The sequence below is a fragment of the Triticum aestivum genome, chromosome 1B, assembly GCF_018294505.1.
Source record: "Triticum aestivum cultivar Chinese Spring chromosome 1B, IWGSC CS RefSeq v2.1, whole genome shotgun sequence".
NCBI lineage: Eukaryota > Viridiplantae > Streptophyta > Magnoliopsida > Poales > Poaceae > Triticum > Triticum aestivum.
Window position 1 is genome coordinate 536,674,891 of NC_057795.1, and position 24,523 is coordinate 536,699,413.

The 24,523-nt window shown below is 49.1% G+C and overlaps 3 protein-coding genes and 2 non-coding genes across 5 annotated transcripts; 4 read left to right on the top strand and 1 right to left on the bottom strand.

Annotated features, from left to right (window-relative positions):
• The first annotated feature begins 23 nt into the window (after positions 1 to 23).
• On the top strand, positions 24 to 3,508 carry LOC123094101 (dehydration-responsive element-binding protein 2D). Its single transcript, XM_044516176.1, has 2 exons — positions 24 to 312; positions 1,630 to 3,508. Exons 1-2 carry the CDS (start codon positions 239 to 241, stop codon positions 2,711 to 2,713), a joined length of 1,158 nt encoding a protein of 385 aa, XP_044372111.1. The 5' UTR covers positions 24 to 238; the 3' UTR covers positions 2,714 to 3,508.
• A 1,067-nt stretch (positions 3,509 to 4,575) lies between these two features.
• On the top strand, positions 4,576 to 7,847 carry LOC123094109 (cation/H(+) antiporter 15). The gene is made up of 3 exons (XM_044516181.1): positions 4,576 to 5,220; positions 5,326 to 6,321; positions 6,416 to 7,847. The coding sequence occupies exons 1-3, from the start codon at positions 5,029 to 5,031 to the stop codon at positions 7,718 to 7,720; spliced, it is 2,493 nt and encodes an 830-aa protein (XP_044372116.1). The 5' UTR covers positions 4,576 to 5,028; the 3' UTR covers positions 7,721 to 7,847.
• A 110-nt stretch (positions 7,848 to 7,957) lies between these two features.
• On the top strand, positions 7,958 to 8,031 carry TRNAV-AAC (transfer RNA valine (anticodon AAC)). Its single transcript has one exon. It is a non-coding gene; the product is annotated as a tRNA-Val (tRNA).
• Positions 8,032 to 11,928: 3,897 nt separating this feature from the next.
• TRNAV-AAC (transfer RNA valine (anticodon AAC)) lies at positions 11,929 to 12,002 on the top strand. The gene has a single exon. It is a non-coding gene; the product is annotated as a tRNA-Val (tRNA).
• Positions 12,003 to 15,094: 3,092 nt separating this feature from the next.
• Positions 15,095 to 17,727, bottom strand: LOC123136825 (exocyst complex component EXO70B1). The gene has a single exon (XM_044556334.1). It carries the CDS (start codon positions 17,337 to 17,339, stop codon positions 15,378 to 15,380), a length of 1,962 nt encoding a protein of 653 aa, XP_044412269.1. The 5' UTR covers positions 17,340 to 17,727; the 3' UTR covers positions 15,095 to 15,377.
• Positions 17,728 to 24,523: the final 6,796 nt, after the last annotated feature.

A 24,523-nucleotide genomic window follows, 5' to 3' on the forward strand; every position in this document is an offset into this window, starting at 1 on the left:
TCCGGTTCCAGCGGCACCTCGGCCCGCGGCCCACCTACCACATCACACCACCCTACTCGGCGGTGGCACCGGAGCACGCCGCAATCCCCGAGCTTCGCTGGGGCTGGGAGGGGAGCCTTCCCGTCGCTTGACGCGTTTCTCGATCGTTCCCCGTGGCGGCGGGCTGCGCACGCCGTACCGATCATTTCGCTGGTCTCTCCCGCCGCGGGTCGCCGAAGAGGGGGGGAGGAGGAGGAGGATGCCCGTGGAAGGCGCCGTCGGGATCAAGGGCGAGGAGATGGAGCAGGCCTCAGCGACAACTCCTACCACCAGGTACAGAATGCCCCGCGGCATTTCCTTTGCTGGGTTCGTCCAATTTCGACATCTCCGTCCGGAACCCACCCCGTAGTTCCTTTTTAGCTTCGAATGAGGGTTTCTCGTGCTGGGGTTTTTGCGAGCTGTAGTTTGCGGCGTCGATTGCTTCAGGCATTTGGGGATTTTGGGCGGTGGAGATGAACCGTGGAGCAACCGAGCGTCGTGTGTTGAACTCTGGTCGATTTCAGGCAGACAATGTTGGCTGATACCGTGCGAATTCTGTTTAAGATGTGGCTAGAGTACTGAATTTTGTCTGAGAATGTCAACATGTTCCTCACTAAAAATATTGGGGCTATTTTTATACATGCAAAATTGAACAGCTTTGTCGTGAAAATTTGGGGAAATGGAACTAGTTGTACCTGTAGTATTCAAATGATTCCAGCAGTAGGGCAAACGGTATTCATGTTTGGAACTTGTAAGTTCTGGGAAGTCTGACAGGATATCTTGTCCTGATAGATTTCTGAAAGTTGTTTGCATTCTTACTGAATTTGTAGCTTAACAGAGCAGATAAATGCAGAGCAAGTCCTTCTTACAGTGCCTACAAAATGCATTGGCTCCTAACTCCTAAGATTCAAGTATTCAACAACTGAACTCGGTCAATCCAGCGAGTGCGCTTGCAAATATGCATTTCCAATAACAAACCACGACTAGTTGAATATATGTATGCAGTTCGACTGGCTACCACTTCAGAACTCAGCTTCAAGCATAGAACACCATTTTTTCGTATCTTCTAGCTCATATGCATGCTGATAATTGTTGGTTAACCATTTCTAGAACGCTGGCATGGTCTTGTTTATCACGGCTTGCATCGAGATCTGAGATGTGCATTTCGCTGTTTGGAACTTATAAGTTCTGGGAAGTTTGACAGGATATCTTGGCCTGATAGATTTCTGAAAACTGATTACATTGTCTACTGAATTTTTAGCTTAATAAAGCACATGATGCACAGCAATTCCTTGGTACAGTTCGTACAAAATACATTTGCTCCTAACTCCTAAGATTTAAGTATTCAACAACTGAACTCAGCCAATCCAGTGAGTGTGCTTGCAAATATGCATTTCCAATGAACAAACAACGACTAGTTGATATCTCTGTGCAGTTCAACTAGCTACCAATTCAGAACTCAGCTTCAGGAATAGCACAACATTTCTGCATATCTTCTTGCTCATATCCATGCTGACATTTGTTGATTAACCATTCCTAGAACACCGGCATGGCCTTGTTTATCGCAGTTTGCAAGACATCTGAGATGTGCATTTCGCTCTTTGCGTGCAGTACGATCAGGACAAAGCGAGCTCGTCCCAAGAGCAGTGCCACGCTGAGAATCAAGACTCCAGTGGCGTCTCCTCCTGGAGGGGAGGGTGGTCCGGAGGATAGGGACCACATGTACCGGGGTGTTCGGCAGCGCAGGTGGGGCAGGTGGGTCTCTGAAGTCCGTGAGCCCAACCGCGGCAAGCGACACTGGCTGGGCACCTTCGACACCGCCGTTGACGCCGCCCTCGCATACGACAGGGCCGCCGTGGCCATCTATGGCTCCCGCGCAATCGTCAACTTCCCATCTGCCTTCTTCATCTCCACCGCCCAGCCAGTGCAATGCCATTCCCCGTCTTCTTCTCCTGCCACTGCTGCCTCTGTCCTTACTGAGCATGGAGTGAAGCCGATGATGGCTGCTGCCTCTATCCTTGATGAGCATGAAATAAAGCCGGTGATCACCGCCTCTGTCTCCGATGAGCGTGAAGTAAAGCCAATGGTCGCTGCTTCTGTCTTCGGTGAACGCGAAGTGAAGCCAATGGTCGCTGCCTCTGTCTTCCATGAGCGTGAAGTAAAGCCAATGGTCCCTGCCTCTGTCTTCGGTGAGCGTGAAGTGAAGCCAGTGGTCGCTGCTTCTGTCTTCGGTGAACGCGAAGTGAAGCCAATGGTCGCTGCCTCTGTCTTCCATGAGCGTGAAGTGAAGCCAATGGTCCCTGCCTCTGTCTTCGGTGAGCGTGAAGTGAGGCCAATGGTCGCTGCCTCTGTCTCCGGTGAGCGTGAAGTAAAGCCAATGGTTGCTGCCTCTGTCTTTGGTGAGCGCGAAGTGAAGCCAATGGTCGCTGCCTCTGTCTTCGGTGAGCATGAAGTCAAGCCGACGCCGGTGCACGGTGTTGGTGACGACACCTGGATCGCTCAGCATTGGGATGCTTCTTGGGCTGAGCGAGAGGAAGTTTATGCTGACTACCTCAAGGACATTGCCATGTATATTGATGTTGATGCTATCACTGAGAAACTGGTGTACCACCCCGGCATCTATGGTAAAGATTACCAGGTCGATGGGTTCGATGCTGAGTTCACCGTCTCGCCATTGTGGGAGCTGGGTGACTGAAATGGCAGCCGAAGGAGGATTTTTTTTGCTGACTAGGGTAGCTTCGTTATGCTGGTAGCCATCCAGATCCTTTAGCTGAGCATATTACATACTTGATGTAGGTCAGGAGGGAGCCTTTCTCTGCACGTCTGCATAGCGTTATGTTTGGTAGAACTGTAATGATATATGTAGATGATCATGCTGTGCATCGAATCACCTTCTCTAATTCGGACATGATGGGCGTCAGAATCTATGTCTTAACATTGGGTAAACAACGGTCTGATGCTATAGTTCGTTGCTAGTAACTCCGAGTATTAGAAGTGCAAGCCATTATCTTTGTTAGATACTCCTCCGTCCAACGTTTTTTGACACTGTCAACGTTCTTATATGGGATGGAGTGTCAAAAACGTATGTTATGGGACCGGGGGAGTATATGTTACATGTGTTTACTTGAGGAATTGCTAGAACACTGTCACGTGCACCACCAGTCTACTACAAGCAAGTATTTCCCCATATCTAAGCCATGCAGCCAAGTGAGTGAGGACCCCACATAAATTCTAATCGTAGATTGTGTTTTAAATTCTCATGTAAACATACCACAACTTGATCTGCATGTGAGTGTAGTTTCATACAAGTTGCAAAATGCTAAACCACACAGCAAACTTGTGGGCTGGAGTAGAGCTACGGCGTGCGTTTTTCATGCTGATGATCTTGTGGGCGACAAAGATGGAATGCGACCCTGTGAACCTATTAGCATCGGGTTCTCTCGGGTGCAGAAGAAGATGGAGGTAATGCTGTTGAGATTAACATGACACAAGATGCACCTGATCAAATGTCCCAAGATATCTAATAGCGGTAAGTTTGTTGAAGAATGTTGAAATGATGAGAATTTGTGGAGTTTTGTGATGTGCTAGTCCTATGTAATGCTGTGAATTTGTTTAGGTGCCCCTTTTCTATGCAATGGTATTGGTCTTTGCAAATGGTTAGGCCATGTTGTAAATTATGTTCATGTACTCTCTTCTAGTCTTCACTGTGATGCGATGGATATTCACATGACCATTCTCTTATGTCCTCACACCATGAACCTGTCAAAGATTTTGTGTGATTTACTAGGGGTTCTACTATCCGCAACTTCCTCAAACTTGTGTTTACAGTGATTGACAATGTTGCAGAAGTAATTCACTCTAAATAGTTCGGCAATAACAGATGCAGCATCTGATTGTAATATCACAAAAGATATACAAGCACACATTCATTGCATCATTTGACTTTCACTTCACTAACCTAACAAATTCAACAAGCAACATACAAATGCATATCATCCTTATCCAAACAAGATCCTCACATTGCATCCAACCCATGTGCTAGCACACCATGGCCACCTGCAAGAACTACAACTGCATCCTTCTCTTTTGCACTATCCTCTCTACTCTCTATTATCCACATTCTCATTTGTGCCTTGTCTTGTGATCCCGTCGATGGACCGCCACGACCATTGCTGGAGCTCCGTTGCCTGCCAACAACATCTGCATGTTGCTACCACCATGACTAGCTGACCACCATCGCTGGAGCTCCCGTGCCGAATACCCAAGCACACATGTTCCTTGGAGAACACGAGATACTACCACATTTTGTCAATGGATCCTTCTATGTTGGTTAGACTGCAAAAGAATACAGTACTTCAGTAGTACTGTATTTTTTTTTCCTGGCCTCTTTCGGAATCTCGAAGGACATCACACAAGTTGAGATTGCTCAAGGCCGAAATAAGGACTGTCCGACCTCCACGGGACAAATTCCTGGCTCACCATCTGCTAAGAAGTTTCTCAAAGCGGAATATTTGTCAGAGAAATGGATGTATTTTAGTTCTAGATACATTCATTTTTATCCATTTCAGCGACAAGTAATTCCGGACGGAGGGGGTATTTTGTACTAGTTCGGAGGCATAGATTTAGACATAAGAAAATCCCAGACTTAGCTTTTAGCAAAACCATTTTGTGTTCCCTGAGAGAAGATTGCATGACATGCGCTTCAAATTTAGCATAATTGCTATTCTTGGACGCGAGATCGACCCGCCTAGATCGAACAATCCACTAAGCTTGCAGTTCCTAGCCACAAGAATCCAACTAAACAAGCTGAGCTCATATATATTCTCAAGGCTACCATGTTCTGAAACTTTTTTGACATGTCATTGTTTTCTCTGGTATTCGCCTCCTCCTCACATCCACCATGCAAACCGCCATTGAAGAAACAGCCTGACGAGGCCACGGTCGTCGGGCAAGAGGAACCACGGGCGACCGCGCCACCGCCAACGACGCCGGGCCGGAGGAATTGATGAGATGGAGAAGGTGGACTGCTATGTTGTGCCGCAGACCACGGGCACCAGCCGGAACATCTTCCAGGGCGGCAGCCCGCTGTCGTCGTCGCTGCCCCTCCTCGGCGTGCAGCTCGTCCTCATCGTCGTCGTCACCCGTGTCCTCTACCTCCTCTGCAGGCCGCTCAAGCAGCCCCGCGTCGTGACCGACATCATGGTACGCTAGCTCCATAATTTGACAAGATCATCGGCTTGAATCGATCTCTTGGGGTGGATGTGGATCGATGGAGAAAGTGTTTACTCAATTCGGTGCTGATTTCAGGCCGGCGTTATACTTGGCCCGTCGCTGCTGTGTCGCTACGAGTGGTTCAAGCAGCTGGTGTTCCCGGCGAGGGGGGAGCCGGTGCTGAACACGGTGGCCACGTTCGGCCTCATGTACGTCATCTTCCTCATCGGCGTGCGGATGGACCCGATGCAAGCCCTCCGGTCCGGCAAGAAGGGCGTCACGATCGGCCTCTCCGGCTTCCTCATCGCGCTGGGCCTGACGGCGTCGGGGTTTTCCGGCGACGCTCTGTCCAAGGAGGAGGATCATATGTCGACGCGGCTCACGTTCCAGTTCGCGCTCGCGGCCACGCTCTCGCTCACGTCCTTCGCGGTGCTCTCGCCGATCCTCTCTGAGCTCAACCTCCTCAACTCGGACCTCGGCCGCATCGCCATGTCGGCGTCCATGACCACGGACGGCATCGCGTGGCTCATCATGGTGGGATACGTGCTCGCCGAGGCCTACCTCGTGTCCCCCGCCACGTCGCTCTGGGCCTTCACGTCGGTGGCGGCGCTCGTCGCCTTCATACTGCTGGTCGTGCGCCCGATCGCGCTGCTGGTGATCGAGCGCACGCCGTCGGGCAGCCCGGTGGACGAGGCGTACGTCTTCTTCTTCCTCCTCATCGTGCTCCTGGTGGGGCTCTACAGCGACATCATCGGGACCAACTCGTTCCACGGCGCGCTCATGCTGGGGCTGGCGATCCCCGACGGGCCGCCGCTGGGCACGGCGCTCGGCGAGAAGATCGAGGCCATGGTGACCGGGCTGATCCTGCCGCTCTACTACACCATGACCGGGCTCAGCACCGACATGTGGGAGATACACTGGGGGAGGCTGCAGTTGATCCTGCTCCTTGGGTGGTTCGGGAAGCTCGCCGGCGTCCTGGCGTCGTCGCTGTGCCTTGACATCCCGCCGCTGGACGCCGTGTCTCTCAGCCTCTTCATGAACTCCAAGGGCATCGTCGAGGTCATCACCTTCAGCTTCTTCGTCACCAACAAGGTGACTAATATAACTTATCTGAATCGATCGATCTCGCTAGTCACGATCCGGTGCGTACTGACATGCAAGACTGATTTTGCGGTTGCACGGGCAGCTGATCGACAAGCACATGTTCAGCGATCTGGTGTTCTCGTCGGTGATGATCACGGCGGTGTCGGTGCCGGTGGCGAGCTGTCTGTACGACCCGGCGCGGCGCTACGCCGTGTACAAGCGGCGCACGGTGCAGCACCTCAAGGCGGACGCCGACCTGCGGATCCTGGCGTGCATCCACGACGAGTCCCACGTCCAGGGCACGCTGTCGCTGCTGGAGGCGTCGCACGCCACGCCGCAGACGCCCGTCGCCCTCTGCCTCCTCCAGCTCGTCGAGATCGCCGGCCGCTCCGCGCCGGTGTTCATACCCCACAAGCTCCGCCGGAGCGCCTCGTCCAGGATCGGGCCGACGTCGTCGGCCAGCGCGCAGTCCACCGACTCGGACCGCATCATCAACGCCTTCCTCCAGTACGAGCAGCGGCACCCGGAGGGCGCCGTGTCCATGCAGTCCTTCACCACCATCTCCCCCTACTCCTCCATGCACGACGAGGTGTGCCGCCTGGCCGTCGACAAGCGCACGTCGCTCATCCTCCTCCACTACCACAAGCGGCACATGCTGGCCGGCGGCATGCGCGCCGCCATGGGGCTCCGCGTGGTGAACCGCAAGGTGCTGGAGGTGGCGCCGTGCTCCGTGGGGGTCTTCGTCGACCGCAACGCCGGGAGCGTGGGCCTGAGCGCCTTCATCATGCAGGACCACCCGGCGTCGTCGTCGTCCGGCGGCCGCCTCGGGTTCCACGCGGCGGTGGCGGCGCTCTTCTTCGGCGGCGGCGACGACCGGGAGGCCCTGGCGTACGTGACGCGCATGGCGCGGCACCCGGGGTCGAGGGCGGCCGTGATCCGGTTCCTGCCGACCCGGGGCATCAAGGACGACCCGGCGGACCGGCGGGTGGACAACAAGGCCATCGAGGAGGTGAAGGCGCTGGCGGCGCGGAGCAAGTACATGAACCTGCAGGTGCAGGAGGAGCTGGTGGGCGACATGGAGAAGATCGTGGAGGTGCTGAGGGGGCTCGACAAGGCCGGCTACGACCTGGTGATCGTCGGCATGCGCCACAGGTGGTACCCGGTGATGTCGGCCAACGGGCTGTCGGACTGGAGCGAGTGCCCGGAGCTGGGCGTCATCGGCGACCTGCTCGCGTCGTCCGACTTCGACACGCCCTACTCGGTGCTCATCATGAAGCAGCAGGACCAGGGCGGGCTCAACGCCGCCGTGCCGGGCGCCCAGGACGTGTGGCACGGCGACGACGGTGCCGCGGCGCCGACGCCGGAGCGGGTAATGACCACCGCCGTGTCTAGCAGATACCGGCAGTAGGCCGGCGTGGGGACGAGCAGCGCTGACGTGATCTTGACCTTTGCATCTGTAGATGTTGACCTGTCTAGTTCCTAGCATCACTCCTAGCATACCTGATGATTCAGATAGACATTTTTCAGTTCATCGCTTCGCCGTTCGTATATGTTGTGTACAGTATTGTACAGCTCCGCTGTTGGAAACAATTTTGTGCTTAGCTACTCTTATACTTATAAAAAAAGATACGATAGTGATCACAACGGTTTCGTGGTGTAGTTGGTTATCACGTCAGTCTAACACACTGAAGGTCTCCGGTTCAAACCCGGGCGAAGCCAATTTATCTTCTTTTTACAACTTTAAAGTTATAAAAAGATTGGCCAATGATCTCAAAACTCCAGAATATTTAGCTTCTCGCAGCATCCTTTTTGCCCAATGACTAATCTAATTCTTGCTTTACAACAATCAAGATCGAGTTAATCCCCTAATCCAACCAATGTGAACTCCTGAGTGATTTCAGGAGCATCAGTGAAGTGTGTGCTGCAACTACCAGATAATGGGACAGTCAGATACTGCCATGAGATAGGTCATATGGCATATGGTTGCTGGATACAAATTGAGTTTTCAAATCTGCTAGTTCTGACTTCTGAGAGGTGCAAATGTTGAGATTCAATGAGTTGTCGAGATTCTGGATCACTGCAGTAAGTTTATCAGTAACTTTCATGAGTAATTAGCATTAATAAACACAACCTGATAGAGCACTGCGGTACCGGAAACTGTGATGTCTGGTAGTGGATACTCTGCTATTCAGCATCACTCTGGGAGCCATAGGGTTTCAAAGGGAACACCGAACACTTAGTTCAGGTCAACTTTCATGCATGAGCCTACAAGCCCCAGCACAAGGCACTGAGGATGACAGGAGCATGTCCAATTATCTGCAGTGGAAATAAAACATATAAACTTCATTCATAAGCCTACAGTTAGGGAAGAGGGAGCATGTCCAATGATCTGCGGTGCAAATAAAAACTCACAACGTGTTACTCAAATAATAAACCTACAGTTACCAGTGCATTACATACCTCAGGAACAAGGAGTTCTTTAAGATGGAAAAATCCATAATACTGTTGAGCTGCATACGCTTTTAACTCCTCAGTTCAACTGTATTAGGGGAGATTTAATCAGTTCCCGGCAGTTCCAAGATTTCTAGAAGCTCCAACTTCTGCTCGCTGTCGCTGACATGAGAGGGAAACCAGGCCCCATCTTTCACGCACGGTAGACAAATCGCATACATCATGTAAAAGAAACATCAGTAAAACAAACAGAAATGATTTCAGCAGGAAGTTACAATGAGAAATTTCGTTAAGCAGAGAAAACTGAGATGGGATGGTAAACGTAAACTAGCACACACAAATAATAGGCTTAACTAGCAAATTTAGTGCAAAGGGGACAAGTATTTGCTCACTGTGTAACTATTCCTGGTCCTAGGCCATAACAGCATCATGCCCTAACTGCCGAACAAATTTATTTCATGGGAAATGAAAATTACGTAACACTGAACCTATAGGACCACGCACTGGACAAGTATGACAGTTTGTGTATTTGACTGCTGGCAGCTGCACTGGACACGAGTCTATGATAGGCCTAAATGATATCCTAATAACTACACCTCAGCAACTGCCGTTAACATAAATGGACCTGTGTGAACAAGGTATTCTGTGGCATCTAATTTTCTTTCATGGAAGTTACTGGGTACCATATGAATTTTGGAAAAATGTACAATGCACAATGAAGTTCCTCACTACTGAGTTTTTAGAGCATTTACCAGTTTTTAATGAAAGTTAAAGTGAATCTTAAAACAAAAGCAAAATATGAATGGAGCACTGGGGATACCACCTTACAAAAGTATCAACAACTTAACAGAAAAAAAAACAGCCACTGCTTGATATTTCAGATAACAAAACTAAACCCTGTAAAGTGAAACAGACAAAGTCCAACATCCCGAGCCTGGACTACGCATTCCCGCAGAATAAGAGCAACTCCAACCGGGTGACCCATTTCGTCCCCACGTCCGTTTGGGTCGCCGCGGACAAAAACGCTGGTCCAACGCGCTGACACATTCCCAAAAAACCGCCCGCTTCGCGTTCGCGCGGACCCATTTCCGGCCCAAAATTGCGCCTGAAATGCGTGTGCGCGGACGCGCCGCGCGTCCCCTCGGTGTCCGCCGCGGCCCCGCATGTCGGCCGCCCAACTATCGCCCGCGGTCATATTTATGACGACCACCGACACCGGGCCTGCCTGGCAGTGTGTAGAAGAGCCGCGTGCCCGTCCTTTTTAATGTATGCGTGTGGTGGGTCCGGCCTCATCCACAACCCCCGTCCACATCTGGCCACCTTTGCTCCCTCGCCGGCGACTAGGAAACCCTAGTCAGCCAGCCAACACCAAACCCTAGCCAGCGAGCAAGCATCCAACCAGCCATGGTATTCTTCAACGAGAAGGGAGGGAAGAAGGGGAGGTTCAGCGCCGGAGCAAGCTCTTCCCGCGGGTACCCTGCTACATCACCGCCGGCTAGACGCGGCACGCCTCCGGTGGAGCGGGAGCGGTTGTACATCCCAGTCCACCAGGCACGGTGGCACTGGCAGTACCGCTAGCCCGTGCCATATCCATATGTGAACTTGCCGCACGGCTGGCATCTGGACCTGCAGCGCATCCCCATCCCGCGCCGCGGTCCGCACGGGCGCACGCTGAGGAGGTTCGCCGGCGGCGCGAGTTCCTCACACCGGAGCAGCGCGCCATGCGTGACTACACGCCAGACACCCCCAACTGGGAGCGCTGGTTTGCGCTAGAGCACGAAGAGGAGCGCTGCCTCGGCGCGTCCATGTCAACGATGACCTTCCACCGCCGCCCCTGCGGGTACAACTGGAGGAAGAGGAGGCGGAGGCGGAGTACCAAGCCGCCCTCAAGGAGGCCCTGCAGCACGCGCTGGAGACGAGCCAACTCGAGGAGGACACCCATTGGGATGGGCTGGAGCAAGCCCTAGCTTTGTTCACGGCGGGGGACTCCATCCAGGCGCCCCTGTTCGTGCTGCCACCGCCACCGGCGCCGCCCCTCGTCGAGCCCAAGGCCGAGCCAGAGCCGGAGCGCGAGGCAACGCCCACGCGGAAGCGGTCACCACCCCCCCCCCCCTTGGTCGGAGGAGTCCTATTCGTGGACCGGCCATCTTTCGCGAGTAGGTGAGTGCGCCTCCGTGCTACTTCGCCTCCACGCTGGAAGAAGAGGCGGCCCACCTTGAGCGCTGGAAGGCGCATTGGCTCGTCGAGGAGGGAGCCAACGACGAGTGGAAGATGCAATATGAGCAGCTGCTGCGCCGCGACGAGGAGGCTCTGCGGCTTGAGGAGGAGGAGCGCGCCCGCCTCGCCGCTATGTCGCCGCCGCAGCTGACGCCGGAGGAGGCTGCCCTGGCGGCCTCTCAAGCCACGTTCGGTTGGGCTGGGCCTCCCCCCGTCTTCATTGACCTCACCGGCGGCGACGACGACGATGACGACAAGGGCAAGGGCAAGGGCAAGGCGGTCTACTAGGGCAGCGTGCGGGCATTTATTTAGAGTTTTTAAATTTTTTATTTATGTTTAAATGGACTTTGGGCGGTGTTTGGCCGGTCATTTATGTATAATTATGCTTAATTATTAAGTTTCGGCCACGTCGGCAGAAAATGGGTCGGCCTCCCGTTGGGTGCACCTGCCAACCCAAATGAAAAACCGGACGTGCACATCAGCGTGCGTCCGTTTGGGTCGGCGCGTTGGAGTTGCTCTAACTGCGAAGATGTGACCAGTTCACATTCTAAACAACGACAGAAACTTGTGAACTATGTAGATGTTGACCTCTCTAGGTTCATAGGACCTGATTTAAATAGACATTTCCCAGCTCATCACTTTCGCAGTTCGTATTTTGTGTACAGGAAGTTGAAATAGTAGTTTGTCTTTCAGGAAAAAAAAATAGTGGTCAGCCTCTTACAGAAATGTAGGGAAAAGCTGCGTACAATAGACCCAAAGTGGTCGGACCCTTTCCCAGACCCTGCGCAAGCGGGAGCTACATGCACTGGGGCTGCCCCCCCTTTTGTCCCCGCAAAATAAAATAGTAGTTTGTCATTCGATGTGAACCCAAAAGAAAGAAAGAGCAGATCTACTTCTGGCCTTATGCAACTTATACTTATACAAGTCGAGGCGACTAAAATAAATAACGGTTTCGTGGTGTAGTTGGTTATCACGTCAGTCTAACACACTGAAGGTCTCCGGTTCGAACCCGGGCGAAGCCATGTATTTTGTTTTTTTTTTGGATTTTCTTCGCAGCATCCTTTTTCCCAACGACCAAACTTAATAATTGACTGAACTAATTCTTACTTTACAACAACCGTCAATTGTGGAGCATGCAAAATTGTAAACCCATTTTCTTCTAACATACTGGAATAACTTGTTACTGGAATGGAATCAAGGCATGGCAATAACAATCAACTAATCAAACACCAGGAGCAGCAGTCCGAATGCCCTCTGCTGTATGCATCGCACATGGTGCAGAATGCAAATTTCCTGTTTCTACCTTAAGAAAACAGATCTTCAATCAAGCAAACAACATTCATAGTTGTCTGTATCATAACTGATTTAAAACCATTTACCTTGGTCATAGTTGTAACTTGTAAGGGCAAAAACTCTTCGATGTGGGGATCTTCCCATGATCTTCTAGTCTGTCCTGGAACCCAATCAGAAGAAGATGCAGCTAGAGTGATCATCATCAGGCATCAGCGGACCCTTCGTCTCACATGACCCTAAGCCAAGTAGCCAACAAGCCCCAACCATCTGAATTTATATGCAATATTGCCTGTTCAGGGAAAGAATTTATACACAGGGTACTCCTTGAGTACGTCCCAACCTAATCCAACCAATGTGCACCACCTGATTCCAGCAGCACTAGCGAAGTATGCGCAGCAACTACTAGATAATTGGACAGTCGAAACTGCCACGAGACAGGTTGTGGCATATGGCTACTGGATCAAAATTGAATTTTCAAATCTGTTAGTACTTCTTATTTCTGACAGGTGCCAATATTGAGATTCACTGGGTTGTCCAGATTATGGATCACTACAGCAAGTAGTAAGCAACTTCCAGGAGTAATTAGCATTAAACACACAGCCAGGTAGAGCACTGCAGTACCAGGAACCGTCACTTCTTGTAATGGAGGCCGAGGGCCGAGGGCTGCACACTACCTTCTGACCCTCTTTGCAATTCAGCATCACTCTGGGAGCCCTAGAGTTTCAAAGGCAACAGTTAGTTCAGGCCAACTTTCATGCATGAACCTACAAGCCCCAGTACAAGGCACTGAGGATGACAGCAGCATGTCCAGTTATCGGCATTGGAAATAAAACATATAATTTTCATTCCTAAATCTACACTTAGGGAAGAGAGGCATGTCCAATTATCTGCAGTGCAAATAAAAAGTCACAAGGTGTTACTTAAAAAGTATAGCCACAGTTACCAATGCATCGCATACCTCAGGAACAGAGTGTAAGAAGAAAAAACATGGAGAATACTGTTAAGCTGTATACCCTAGAACTCAGTTCAGCGGTATTAGGGGAAATTTAATTAATTCCCAAGAGTTCCAAGTGTTCTAGAAGCTCCGATGTCTGCTCACTGCCGCTGATGTGCGAGGAAAGTCAGGCCCCATCTTTTTAGGCACAGTAGACAAAGGGGACACATCATGTAAAGGAACTTCATTACGCAAACAAAATTGATTCCAGTAGGAAGTTACAATGAGCTACTTCGTTAAGCATAGAAAACTGAGATGGTAAACTAAACTAACAGACACAAATAGCATATGATGACTTAACTAGAAAAATTGGTGAAAAGAGGACATGTATGCGCTCACTGTGTGATTGGCTATTAGGCTATTCCTAGTCATAGGCCATAACAGCAGCATGCCCTAACTCACAAACGCCTGAACAAGTATAACAGTTGTGTATTTGACTGCTGGCAGCTGCATGCCTGCAACGGACACGTGTCTATGGTAGGCCTAAAATGATATCCTAACAACTGCACATCAGCAACAACGTATTCTGTGGCATCCATATTTCTTTCATGGAAGTTACTGGTACCATATGAATTTTGGAAAAGAGTACATTGCACAATGAAGTTCCTCGATGCAGCCATTTTAGACAAAAAAAGAGGGGGGGGGGGGGGGGGCATTTAGTAGTTATTAATATGAATCTTAGAACAAAAGCAAAATATAAATGGAGCGCTGGGGATGCTACCTTACAAAAGTACCACCTCCGTTCCACAATATAAGATTGTGAGTATCAACCATTCAATGAACAAAACATCTACTGCTTGATATTTAAGATATAAAACAAAAACCTGTAAAGTAAAACACACAAAGTCCAACACCCCAGATACTACACATTTCTCAGAACACTTGCTAGAAGATGCAACGATTCCACAATGTAAACAACAACGGCAGAGATTTCTCAACTATGCAGAACACCTTATTTGGGTTTCTAGGTGACTCACCTGGCACGAAAACAATTCACCACTTTATCTGCATCTCTTTGTTGATAACGCTACAGTGATAAAGTGGTAATGGCATGTTTAGGTCTGCCATGGATTTCATGATCTGGACAGATTTTCCACAATCACAAAATTAGACCTTCCACAAATCATAATAGAGCAATACTTTTGAAATGTTTGAGCTCATGAAGCTTTAAATAAACATTGAAATTCACACATAAAACCATTACGGGGTTAAACTGGAGTAGTTGGAACCAAAATGGGACCCTAATTTTGTTACAAAATAATCACCTTACTAGTTGACATACACAAAATGGACCCTTATCAACACTAGTGGACTACAGTGATACCAGCTTACAGAAGTATCAACAATTCAATGAAAAAACAGCCACAGCTTGATATTTCAGACACAAACGAAAATCTGTAAAGTGAAACAAACAAAGTCCAACATCCTGAGACTAGACTACTCATTCCTGCAGAATAACTACTAGAAGATGCAACCAGTCCACATTCTAAACAACGACAAAAATTTGTCAAATATGCAGAACACCTTGTTTAAGTTTCTAGGTTATATGATGAAGCATATCTTTGAAGACTCACCTGGCACGGAAACAATTCACCACTTTATCTGCATCTCTTTGTTGATAGCGTTACAATTATGAAGTGATAATGGCATGTTTAGGTCTGCCATGGATTTCATAATTTGGACAGATTTTTGGCAATCACAGAATTAGACCTTCCACAAAATTATAACAGGGCCTTCCACAAAATCATAACAGAGCAATTCTTTGGAAATGTTAGAGCACATGAAGTTTTATAATAAACATTGGAATTCACCCATAAAACAGCCACGAGGATAAATTGAGGGAGTTGTTGAAACCAAAATGGGGCCCTAACTTTGTTACAAAATAATCACCTTACTAGTTGACATACACACACCTACAATCATAATCATGTACACCATTTGTCAAACCCCACAATTTCTTCATGGAGGACAAAATACAAATGATACAACACTACAAGGTTGAGGTAAGAATATCACCATTACTGAGGAACAGATATTCAACAAGATCCCTGCCAGCAACTTAACAAATCTCAGAGAAAAATAGATTATCATCGGAACCACAAGGTACTGATCACTTTGCTGCTCCTTCAAACAAGTGCTGGATATGTGCTTCGACATCTTCTGGGGTGTACTTGATGTACAAGTCACGCCCGGTTTCAGGAGCTGATTTTAACCTGGCAATCAAAGCCGCATATGCTGGCATCACTGAATCCTCCACTGCTGCCCTAACGTCCATTCGCAACTGATCATCGGCTACCACCCATTCTGATTGTACTGCGTAGATCTCCTCAAAGTAGGTATTAAACATCCGCAATTTCTGCAGCATTGCCTTGGTTGGGAGTGCACCAACGCCTGAACCACCAATCTGCAGCACAGTTGTAACCTTGCCCCATGTTGAACGCTGATAATCCATGCTCCAGCGACGCACTCTAGTTGACAACTGCTTGATCCAGTCATCGCCGAGTAGAACACCTAGCTCGCTGTCATTCACTTTCTGGATAATGTACTTGCCATTGTTCATCAAGAAGATGCAAGCCAGTGACGGATCTCGGTAAATCTTAGATTTTGTATCCAAATTCTTGTGCAGAACGTCCATGATCCATGCGATGTGCACAGCAAGTGAAGACGTGGGGCGGTCAGGGTCCACGGCAGCAGAAGCTCTACCACCAGCACCAAGGTCGCCTTCCATCACCTCTTCCAATGTCTGTCGCGAACCGCATGCAGCACGGAGATAGTTCATGACATACCGAGTGATGGGGTGTATACCACCACCAGGTGTGGCAACCCGGGCAGGGTCCCGGCGGATGAGATTTTCCAATTCCATGAATATACCTTTGATTGAGGAACCAAGGGTGTTGCACACTGCAGAGACCTCTGCGCGGAGTGCCGCGGAGTAAGGGTCGGAGAACACAGGGTCAAGGTCCGGGAGGATGTCCCGCACAGCCTCATACATGTCCACCACACGGAAGAGGCGCTCCGGCGAGCGGCTGGAGGAAGAAATGGCGTCGCCGAATGATATGAGCTGCAGCGCCTGAGTGCGCACAGCAGCAATAAAGGCGAGGTCGCCGAAGGGGGCGAGACCGTCGAAGACACGGTCGCATAGGCGGCGCTCGCTGGGAATCAGAATGCGGAAGACCATGTTGAAGGCTGGGATCCAGCGGGCGATGTCGAACTCCAGCTCCTCCCAGGGGGAGGCGTGGACCTCTTCGGCGGTGCGCGGTCGGACGCCGAGACGCGCAACGCTCTCGTCGACGAAGCCCCGGCGCGCGGCGGCATAGGCCTCGGCGCACTCCCGGCCGAAGCCGGCGTCCACCATCCGGCGCGAGATCTGGTGCACGTTGGCAATCGAGCCCGGCGAGAGCGCGTCGATGACGACGTCGTAGTCGGTGACGGGCTTGGCGATCGGGATGGGCTCGTCGCCGTAGCCGTCCGCGCCGCCGTAGAACTCCTCGTCGTCGCTGCCGTCGGACGCGAACCCGCCGGGCGCCGAGGGGGCCGCGTCGTCGGGGCGCTCGATTAGGGCCCGGAACTCATCCTCCAGCCGCGCCATGCACCGGCTGAGCAGCTCGTCGGCGCGGTCGAGCAGCATGCGGTTGGTCCCTGCGGCGTCCAGCTCCTGCACGGTGCCGATGAGGTCGTCGACGGCCTCGAGGAAGGCGTCGGCGTCGCCCGAGTCGGACCAGATCAGCCTGTCCATGGTGACGAACTGCGAGATCTGGCGGTCGAGCGTGCGCACGGTCCGCTCCATGGACGTGACGGGCGGCCTCGCGGAGGAGCCCGGCACGGCGGCCGCGGGCGGCGGGGGCAGCGGCGGCGACGCCGGCATCGAGCGCTCCCCTCCGCCTCCTCCCCCGCCGCCGCCCGCCGCGGCGGCCACGGCGCCGCGCGCGGCGTAGATCTTGTCGAGCGAGAGGCGGCCGTCGTAGTTGGAGAAGACCTTGAGGATGTCCTCCGTCATGGTGTCGCTGCTGCCGAGCGTCTGCACGATGTGCTGGACCGTGGCGAGCAGCTTCTCCTCGCCGTCCTCCGCCATCGCCGGCGCCCGTCCGTGGGTGGGTGGGCAGGTCGTTGGCGCGAAACCGGCGTTCTCACGGGCGGTCTGCGGCTGGCTCCGATCTGGACGAGGTTTCCAGCTCTTCGCACGCGGCTTCGGGTGGTGGTGGTGGTGGTTGTGGACTGCGGCGGGTGAGGCGATGACTTCCCTTCCTTTCCCACGCGGTAGCTTGTGGCGGAGGACGACAGCGCGTGGACTACTGGCCGTCGTCTTTACTGGTAGTGGGCGCGGGATGGAAGCGGCCGCGCTCGGCTCGGGTGGTGGGTGGCAGTGCTCGCGTGGGACGGGTAACTCGCGGCGGACGGTCAGATGAGCTCAGGGAGAGGGGTGACCGGGTGAGTGGATGGTGAAAACGGCATGGCCTCGAGGGAGGCGAAAGGCAGGGGCCCCGCCGTGGCATGCGCGACAGGATGTGCAAAGTGGTCGACGGGGAGAAAAGTCACCAAGGTGGAAATGACGGCGTGGCGTGGAGGAGGGGCGTGATTGACGCGGCGGTCGGGCCGGTGTACTACGGAGGATGGACCATGGACGCTTGGGGGCAGAGTTTGTGTTGGAGAGACACGGCAAATGTACTATTACGTTTCTCGAGATTCAAACTTAAACTTTGAGGCGACTTGTACAAAGACAAGGTTGAAGATCAATCGAGTAAACGCACGTGTACGGAAGCGCAACGGCTTTCGCGCTCATCCCTTGCTTCAAAACTACAGGTTCTAGCCCTCCGTTTGCTGGTCGCCAAAGACGAGAGCTTCGCCTTTGGAAGCGCCAGTAGCGTAGGGCGACCGGGCCAGCCGAGCCCCTCTGAATTAGTTGACGGCTTTGATGACTCGACGGTGAATATTAAGGAAAGGAGAGCGAGGGGAAGAGGGGGCAGCCCTCGGTCCGATCATCCAATTCGCTCCGACGATCCAGGCATGGTTCAGTAGTCAAAGCAACTTCGTCACTTTCGTGTACCCATCGGACAGCAGCCCTTTCAGGGGTTCCTTAGGGACCGATTCACTCTGCGTAGATTGACTGAACGCAGAAAGCCTTCCACTGGCAGGTGATCGTGTTTTTCACAGGATTTCTCGTTTTGCTTCGAAGGAGAGTTGCTGGATGGGTTGTTAAGTGCATGAGAGTACGAGGCACGTCATCTCTCGGAGAAAAGTAAGACAATGTTTGATGAAATAGCCGGCGAAAAATGCCAAGAAAGCGGCGGCGCACCACGGAGTTGGGAACAGAATCTCGACGATGTGACGTTGTGTGCACAAGTATGTTGTTGACAGTGGCGTAATTGTTTATGTCTGACACCAACAGATTGATTTGGTCATTGTCACAGTTGTGTTTCACATTCACTGCTTGAAAATCTGACACATCTAAAATGTAAACAAGCTAATTGTTGTGACATCAATGTAGATGCAAGGGATTGCCTTGTTGTGGTTACGTATGTCAGCCTTGTCCAAAACAAAGGAACTTTTATCTCCCCTAGCAACTCCACTGAGGTGTTCCATGATTATGACAGAAATCTAGAATCTTGAAAACTAGAATATTTTCAAGATGGACAAAAATATGCATCCAACTAGCAGTCATGTTGTTGTTACCCGATGAAGAAACCTATGACAACATTGTCCTAAATCCCGATGCTTCCAAGTCCTATGATGTTTGTGTTTTAACAACACTACAACAACGGTTCTAATTAAAGGCAATGCATATATGTATGTGGTGTATACTACTACAAACCTAGCAACAGTTGAGCTCTACTTCTTTCTCGGCCTTAAGGATGCATGGCTGCTTCTTTGTGAACTATGATCATATTGGGTCTGTCTTCTCATGCTTAAATAGGAACTTTACGAGATATGGAGCAACCACCATGAGACGGATAATTTAATGCACTTCAATACCATTGTTGAACACACGGGCATATATGCCTATATTGTTGTTAGCATCCCCCTGAATGAAGTACTAGTACATATGTATGTGATTTGATCTCACTGAGTGAAGTTTGCAGTGTAGCTTCTCTAGAGCACCACGTCATGACAAAGAACTTGCATTCATCATCTCAAGTTGCATCATCAACAACAAAGTAGAAACGAGAATGTATTGAATAGAAACTGGTAATTCAATATTTGGTACAAGCCACATATAGTTTCCTCTATCTGAACGAAAGGAGTGTTAACCGTAATTGGTAGGCATGTGGTGTTTCATAGTTGGTCTCCCTAAGGACCGACACCTTGTAGAGTGTCGATTGTGTGGTCGCGTGTGATCATGTTGCTTGTGGTAGATAACGGTAGCACATGGACTGGTCGTCGTCTTTACTAGTTTGTAGTAGGCACGAGACGGATGAGGTCACGCTCGAGTGGTGGCAGTGCTCGTGTACGATGGGTAACTTGCAGCAAATAGTCGAATGAGTTAAGCCAGAGGTATGAGTGGATGGTGAAACCGACGTGGCCTTGAGAAAGGCGAAAGCCACGGGCGTGGCATGCGCGACAAGATGTGCAATGTGTTTGAGAGGAGAAAAGTCACGAAGGTGAAAATGACGGTGTGGCGTGGAGGAGGGGCGTGATTGGTGCAGAGGTTGGGGCAGTGGACTACGGATGGATGCTTGGGGGTAGAGTTTGTGTTCGAGAGACACAACAAATTTATAAACTTCTCGAGATTCAAACTTAAACTTTTGAGGCTACTTGTATAAGACTAAGTTGAAGATGAATCGAGTAAACATTTTGCTTCGAAGGAGAGTTCATACATGGGTTGTTATGTGCACTAGAGTACGAAGCACGCCGTCTCACATAAAAGTAAGTCGGTGTTTGATGAAATAGCAAGCGGAAATGCAGAGGAAGCACTGAAGCTCCATGGCGCCAGCAGTGAGAATTTGCTTATGTGCTAGTGGAATAAATTTTTCGTGTGTGTGAGTATGATGTTGACAGTGGCACAATTTTTTCCTCTGATAATTGTCAGTGCCTCACACTAATAGAATGAACCAGTCATGTGGTTACATGTCAAAAAAAATGACAATTGTCTTTCACATTCACTGCTTCGGAATATGCAAAAATGCTAATTGTTGTGACCTCATTTTAGACGTAGATTTTTTTTACTATGATAGCATGTGTCAGATTTGCCCCAAAACAAGGCACCCTTATATTCTCTAGCAATTTCGGTGGGGTATTCCATGCCAATGGCAAAAATATAAAATGTTGAAAAATAGACTATTTCTGTCATCATGTCATGGACGCCCTCAAGGATGGAGAAGAATCTGCATCCAACCAACCATCATGTTATTATTTCGTGGTGTAGAAACATGTGACTGATGCTTCCAAGTCCTATGATGTGTGTGCTTCAACAACAGGGGAACAATGATTCCATTTAAATGCAATGCATGTATGTTTGTGGTGTATGCTACTATGAACATAGCAACAGTTGGGCTCTACTGCTTTCTCGGAGTTAAGGATGCATGGCTGCTTCTTTGTGAACTATGATCCTATTATGTTTGTCTTTTTGTGCTTAAATAGGAACATTATGAAATATGGTGCACCAACCATGAGACAGATGCTTTCACGCACTTCAATACCACCATAGGGAGCACATAGGCATATATGCCTATGTTGTTGTGAGCATCCCCTAGATGAAGTAGTCAGTGGCGGACCCAAAGTTAGCCGGGGCGAACATTTTAGGTTGAATTTTTTTAGGTACAAATGCAAATCTATTCAACCAAAGTTCGTGCATCCGACCATGTACCTTTGCTAGTAAGAGGTACAACGGATGATCATGTCCCTTCGCTCGGTCTCGACAGTAGGAATTTTTTTGGGAGCGGAATGCAAGCCTACCGTAGGTGATCAAAAAATCATGGGCTGCTTGTAGTGTTATGGATAACCTAGGCAACGTGACCGAGGCCTTGCGCAACACTATGTATTCCCTAAGGTAGTGGAGTAATAAAAAACTGGCAACATCAAGAGAGAGATTAACAAGACCCACTCATGCACTTAGATATTTTTGTTTTGAGTAATATGGCTACGTCCTACTTTAAGGAAGTTTCCTCAGCCAACCCAAGTCTTGACGCTTCTGAAATTTTGGGTCTTTTTCATGTTGTTGTTTCTTTCAAGGATAATGAAAAGTTACGTGGTGGGTTTTTTGATGAAGAGATCTCAGATGCACTTTTCCAGACTGAACCTCTAAAGGCCCCTGGACCCGATGGCTTTCCTGCTAGATTTTTCAGCACAACTAGGATATTTGAAAGATAATGTCGTCAAGGCGGTTAAGGAATTCTTTAGGATGGGTCTGATGCCCGAGGGAGTAAATGATACTTCAATAGTTCTTGTTCCAAAGTTACTAACCCATCAAAACTTTCATATTTCGGGCCTATAAGTCTTTGTAATGTGATATACAAATTGGTATGTGTATGGTATTGATGACCCACAAGTATAGAGGATCAATCGTAGTCTTTTTGATAAGTAAGAGTGTTGAACCCAACGAGGAGAAGAAGGAATTTATAAGCAGTTTCAGCAAGGTATTCTCTGCAAGTGCTGAAAAGTGACAATAACAAATAGTTTGATAGCGAGACAATTAATAGCAAATAACAAGTAACCAATGTAACAAGGTGCAGCAAGGTGGACCAATCCTTATATTGCAAAGCAGGAAGTACTTCTTGTATTAAGCAAAACATTCTTAAGGACACATGGGAATATCTTCTAGTTAACTTCATCATGTTTTAGTTGATTCATGTTCACTACTTTGATAAGTTGTTATGTGGGTGGACCAGTGCTAGGGTGATGTTCTTACTTGAACAAACAACACATTTATGATTACCCCCTGTCGCAAGCATCCATAACTATGAAAGAAGAATTAAGATAAATCTAACCATAGCATGCAACATATCGATCCAAATCAGCCTCTTACGAAATAACACATAAACTAGGGTTTAAGATTTTGTCCCTCTTGCAACCCATCATCCACTTACTAATCAATAATTTCTTCCCCTAGGCCCAAGCATGTTAATGTGTTATGTAGTTGAAGTTCACATGATACCACTAGAGGAAGAGCTACATACACATCATCAAAATATTAAATGAATACCAACTTCACATGATTACTTATAACAAGAGTTCTCACATGTCCTCTAGAACAAACGGAACTACTCACAAATCATATTCATTTTCAAGATCGGAGGAGTATAATATATAATTGACAATTTGAACATATGATCTTCCACACAAAAAACTAGCATGATACATCTCCAACGTATCTATAATTTTTTATTGTTCCATGTTGAGATATTATCATTCTTGGATGTTTTACAATCATTTTAAAGCAACTTCATATCACTTTTTGGGACTAACCTATTGACATAGTGCCCAGTGCCAATTGCTATTTTTTGCTTGTTTTATACCTTGCAGAATATCAGTACCAAACGGAGTCCAAACACAGCGAAGCTTTTTGGACAATTTTTGTGGACCAGAAGCAACAACATGGGCCAAAGAAGTACCAGAGGGGTGCCGCAAGGGGGGCACAACCCACCTGGGAGCGCCTGGGGGCCCAAGCGTGCCCTGACGAGTTGTGCCCACCTCGGTGGCCTCCCGCACTGCCTCTTCGCCCTATAAATTCCCAAATATTCCAAAAACCCCGAAGATAACCCTAGATCAGAAGTTCCGCCACCTCAAGCCTTTGTAGCCATGAAAAACCAATCAGGAGCCCGTTCTGGCACCCTGCCGGAGGGGGAGATCATCACCGGAGGCCATCTTCATCATCCCTATGGTCTCCATGATGAGGAGGGAGTAGTCCAGCCTCGGGGTTGAGGGTTTGTACCAGTAGCTATGTGTTTAATCTCTCTCTTTCTCTCGTGTTCTTGAGATGGCACGATCTTGATGTATCGCGGGCTTTGTTAATATAGCTGGATCATATGGTGTTTTTCCCTCTCTATCTTGTTGTGATGAATTGAGTTTTCCCTTTGAGATTTCGTTTTATCGGGTTGAATACTTTTATGGATTTGAGAGCACATGATGTATGTCTTGCATATGAATACCCATGGTGACAATGTGGTATCATATTGATTCACTTGATATGTGTTTTGGAACTCAACTCGTAGATTCCCGAGGTGACATTGGGGTAATCTATGCATAGGGGTTGATGCATGTTGTCGTCTTTTGTTTCTCCGGTAGAAATCTTGGGGCACTCTTTGAGGTTCTTTGTGTTGGATTGAATATTATGAATATGAACTTGTTTGATGTGTATCGTATAATTAACTCATGGATACTTGTGGTGACATTGGAATATCTAGGTGACATTAGAGTTGGTTGATATGTATCATATGGTGTTATTTTTTGTACGAACTCTTGGATAGATCAAACGGAAAGAATAACTTTGTGTTATTTTAGTACGGACTCTTGAATAGATCGAACGAAAAGAATAACTTTGAGGTGGTTTCGTACCCTACAAACAATTTCTTCTTATGTTCTCCGCTAGATAGGAACTTTGGAGTGATTCTCCATCGCACGTTGAGGGATGGTTATATGATCCAATTAGATTAGCATTGTTGAGAGATTCACTAGCGAAAGTATGGACCCTAGGCCTCGTTTTCAAGCATTGCAATACCGTTTATGCTCACTTTTGTTACTTGCTACCTTGCTGTTTTTTATTGATCCTATTACAAAAATCAATATCTACTATCATTACTACACTTGTATCACCATCTCTTCACCGAACTAGTGCACCTATACAATTTACCATTGTATTTGTTATGTTGGGGACACAAGAGACTCTTTGTTATTCGGTTGCAAGGTTGTTTGAGAGAGACCATCTTCATCCTATGCCTCCCACAGATTAATAAACCTTAGGTCATCAACTTGAGAGAAATTTTCTACTGTCCTACAAAACTCCGCGCTTGGAAACCCAACACGAGTCTACAAGAACAAGTTGTGTAGTAGACATCAAGATCTTTTCTAGCGCCATTGCCAGGGAGGTGAGTGCTTGAAGGTATTGTTGGGGAACGTTGCATGGGAAACAAAAAAATTCTTAATCTCACCAAGATCCAATCTAGAAGATGACCATCTACGAGAGGAGAGATTGCATCTACATACCCTTGTAGATCGCTAAGCGGAAGCGTTAAGAAACGCGGTTGATGTAGTCGAACGTCTTCACGATCCAATCACAATCTGCCCCGCGAACTGCTGATCCAAGTGCCGAACGGATGTCACCTC

Coding starts and splice junctions, on each gene's coding strand:
- LOC123094109 (XM_044516181.1), top strand. CDS start 5,029: ATGGAGAAGGTGGACTGCTATGTTGTGCCGCAGACCACGGGCACCAGC. Junction 5,221..5,325: donor GCGTCGTGACCGACATCATG/GTACGCTAGCTC, acceptor TGCTGATTTCAG/GCCGGCGTTATACTTGGCCC. Junction 6,322..6,415: donor GCTTCTTCGTCACCAACAAG/GTGACTAATATA, acceptor TTGCACGGGCAG/CTGATCGACAAGCACATGTT.
- LOC123094101 (XM_044516176.1), top strand. CDS start 239: ATGCCCGTGGAAGGCGCCGTCGGGATCAAGGGCGAGGAGATGGAGCAG. Junction 313..1,629: donor GCGACAACTCCTACCACCAG/GTACAGAATGCC, acceptor CTTTGCGTGCAG/TACGATCAGGACAAAGCGAG.
- LOC123136825 (XM_044556334.1), bottom strand. CDS start 17,339: ATGGCGGAGGACGGCGAGGAGAAGCTGCTCGCCACGGTCCAGCACATC.